Genomic DNA, 4,040 nt, shown 5'->3' with positions numbered 1-4,040 from the left:
TATATACATATACATACATAGATATATATATATATATATTACACAGCATTTTCGTATAAACCTCTGTCGATTAGCACCATTTTTCACTTCAAAATTCAGCAAAAGCTTTATATTGATAAATTGATCACCTGGGCTCTACATGAGGTTCGAGAATCGGAATACTAACGCGAAATCTGTTAACACACCTGAGCTTTGATCACAGCGTGTACCCCACTCCTATACTGCTCCCAGTTGCCAACATTATCACCGTTCCATGTTCCACAGAACGAGCCCGAGCCAGAGAACGTTGACCGTGTCAGCATGAACGGCCTACCTTCCCGTGGTAGAGCCTCCGCGGCGGCACGGACAACCTGTTTTGTGTGTATATTTGTACATCTATGTGTATACGTTTATTCAATTTCTTACACATGTATCCAAAGTGTGTACGCAGAGACAAAAATCCGAATCAGTGTGAGCATACATTGTGTAGAAGACAACAACAGTACTTTCACGATCATCCACTTACTCAAATCACGTCCAGTCACACTGATTATACCGCCTACTAGTGTGCTGAACCTACAGCTCAATGCAAGCAAGATGTCTTAAGAGCTGTACCTGGGCCATGGGGTACATGTCTATAACAAACACGCCCAATTGACGATGGGTGTTTTACACAGCAGGCTGGCACCTGTCACTCTACACGACACGGAATCTAAACCGCATATGCCTGTTCAAGTATGCGGGCAAATGAAACATACTCTAGCCATGCCGATCCCATATAGATTGTGCATGTTGTATTGTTGGGCTCCATTGGCAAACCTAGCCGTCATATCAAATGTCTTGTGCGTTAAAGGTTTGGGCTTCTGCAGAAAAGGGTACAAGAAGATTTCCTGGATTTAAAGACATATCAATCGTACCAAAATATCAAACCCATAGGGATACAACTATGTCGATTTCTCGGCCAGAGAGACGATCACAAATATCGCACCCGTTCCTGAAACTCACCACACAAGAGCAATGTACCACATGGTATCATTCGCAATAGAATGTTATACCGTGCGCGTGACAGGACAACACATCTGACGTCTGGCATCACAGTGTCTGGGATAACATTTTGCTCTATTATACTATTCAACACTTTGAGACCTGAAAGCCCGTTCACCATCGCAATCAGAATTAGTGAAACATCAACATGAGATTGGAGTCAGATGCAACCCTGCCTACAGACAAACTTTCTTGAAAGCCCGTTCACCATCGCAATCAGAATTAGTGAAACATCAACATGAGATTGGAGTCAGATGCAACCCTGCCTACAGACAAACTTTCGTCACCGGCCACACTTGCAACGGACAGATCGCCTACCTCTGGTTTCCCCCAAATAAGTTCGGAGATTCCGAAGCCAGTGTCTTCGTGTTGTACGTTTGAGAAGGAATCGATCCCCGCCACACAATTGTGGACATGGTACGGTGGATTATTCAACGGATCCTCGTACTCTCTGATTATCCCGGACAATAGAATTTCAAAAAACATGAGCACAGAATGCCTAGAAATGATTCGATATCAAAATATCAGAGAGTTGCAAAAATAAAATAAAAGAAGAAATGATGGTATGTACCTGTTTCCGCCGTTGGTCAATCGGTATTCCTTTTCGAAATCCGTGTCTAGAACCTGCATAACAAGGCGTGCAAGTACGTGGGTGAAAATCCCTTGCATGATGAATGCATCACATCAAATATGATTCCAAATCGTAAACCGCAGACATACTAGCGTAGAACACAAACCCGTATACCTACCTCTTGGGCGGTCATGGCATTGATTTTAGCTCGTTTTGTGTCATCTTCGACCCAGGCTGGGTACTTCCAGAGCACCGTATGATTTTCGAACCAGTCACTAGGCATGGTGGTATTTACCTCACCATCCACAAAACTAGCAAATTCATTCCTGTAGAGTGCGAAACTAGTTTTTACTCGTTGCGTACAATATTGTACTGATGGCTACACCTCCACAAATAAGCCTGACTGCTACAATTTCGTAGTATATATTGATGATAGACAAACAGTGTGAATTCTCATCGGCTAAAGACAGTGACGTTGCGCTCACCATCACTCTGTACATGAGGCTATCTACAAGACAACAAGACATCAGGCTATGGAATATGTCTGCTCTTTGGCCACCACCAGCGAGTCAGTTAAACCGACCTTCTTGCATCCAAATACAATGGCGACACGTTTACTTACATGTCCAGCCAGATTCCATCGAATTGTATGCCAGTTTCCGACCACCACTGGACCAATTCATCCGTGAAATATTGTTTAATGTTCTTAGCTGTCGGGTCGAGAATGGCCACATCGCCCGCCCACTGGCGTGATCTGTAAACTTCTCCGCCCACATTTTTGATGAAGACATCCTGCTCGAGGCCGTTATCGTATGCCTATATAGCGAGAGATCGCAAATCAATGGGCATAGTGATAGAGGTAAATTATTAAACCTGAATTATAGCCATCACATCTGCTGTATATTGATAGGTAGCGAATAAATTTACGATTCCACGTCACCAGTAAAGTAAAGTGCAGGCGATATAAATACAATACCTATTGTAATTCCCATACGATCACATAGTGCATACCTTGTACTCGCCGGTTTTCGCTTCCCCAATGCAGGGATCCACGATGATATTGATTCGCCTGTCGTCTTCGTGAACGGTTTTGACAAATTCTCGCAAGTCTTCCAGCTCGAAATTAATTGGGTCGTTCGTGAAATTACGCCAGCGATGCATATAGTCGATGTCTGTGTAAATTACTTCCAGAGGAATTGCCTGCGTGATTATATTAAATACAAAAAAGAGTCAAGCATCCGCACACATTCGAGTGTAGCTCTGATGGTCGCAGTACCGTAACATGTATTGCCTATGGCAGCTCAGAAGGAACGAAAAAATAATAAGATACACACCTGGCGCATATACTCGTTGTAAACATTCTTAATCTCGGATAGATCTTTGAAACCGTATCTGCACTGTTGCCAACCCAGAGACCAGTACGGGGGCATCCACGGCGTACCCACCAATGCTTGGTATTGTCGACTGGCCTAAATATCAAAAGAGATCAGCATCAGTGAATATCATACGATCATTCAGCAATCCATCCACTAACGACATGCGAAAGTCGCATTAAATGTTGTTTGTGTGAGCCTGCAGGGCCACAGGAGTGTTATATTCTAAAGTTCTGTTAGTGTTATTTCTACACACGATGGTGTCTCAGCGCGAAGAATCGGATGCCGGCCCCCAGATTTTAGAGATCAATGACACATTTTGAACACTTTAAGACGTTTTACACGTTTCATTGGTGACAAACCACGTTCCAAATACTCACCTCATCCACACTTGGGCCGGCAAACACAAACAAATCGATGATACCGCCGATCGTCACCACGTTCAGTCCAGACTTTGTTAAGCGCCAATCTTGGCCGTTTGAGTTGCGCAATAGCACACCATGGGCCTTTCCATTCCTACCGATCAAAATGAAATGCAATTCCAGTGAGTTCAAATTATTTGAAGAAGTTTTTCAAAAGACCACAGTAAACGATATACTTGCCTCAAAGGCGTCATACCGTATCTCCACGAAGTGAGGATGTGCTCCATACAGATTGTCTCCGTACGGTAGGGAAAACTGATCCACATTCCAAATTGACGACGTAGTGTCCTCTTGAAGATTCAGCCTGCGTCATAATAATCATGTTATAGTGACTAAGCTACTTCGTACAGGAAGCACAGAGTATATTATGAAATATACGCACACATGTTTGATATATTCCTACACATGATAGGGGTTCTTTTTAATTTTATATGTATAACTATATAATTTAAATAATAATTATAAAAATATTTTATATATATATATATAAATAAATTATATATATATATATATATTATACAATATATATATATTCTCATATATATATATATATATATATATATATATATATATATATATATATATATATATATATATATATATATATATATATATATATATATATATATATATATATATATATATATTACT

At 41.0% G+C, this 4,040-nt stretch overlaps 1 protein-coding gene across 1 annotated transcript; it reads right to left on the bottom strand.

Moving 5' to 3' along the window:
* Positions 1–183: 183 nt before the first annotated feature.
* Positions 184–3,699, bottom strand: SARC_13303 (hypothetical protein; the record flags this gene model as incomplete). The annotated part of the gene is made up of 10 exons (XM_014292569.1): positions 184–350; positions 738–842; positions 1,342–1,474; positions 1,595–1,647; positions 1,773–1,920; positions 2,217–2,410; positions 2,606–2,794; positions 2,929–3,063; positions 3,348–3,483; positions 3,586–3,699. Coding segments are annotated over 10 exons (1,374 nt in total), but the record flags the coding sequence as incomplete, so codon positions are not given.
* Positions 3,700–4,040: the final 341 nt, after the last annotated feature.

The sequence above is a fragment of the Sphaeroforma arctica genome (assembly GCF_001186125.1).
Source record: "Sphaeroforma arctica JP610 unplaced genomic scaffold supercont1.3119, whole genome shotgun sequence".
NCBI classification, from domain to species: Eukaryota; class Ichthyosporea; order Ichthyophonida; genus Sphaeroforma; species Sphaeroforma arctica.
Note: the sequence above shows the minus strand (reverse complement) of the source record. Positions and strands in the feature narration are given on the sequence as shown.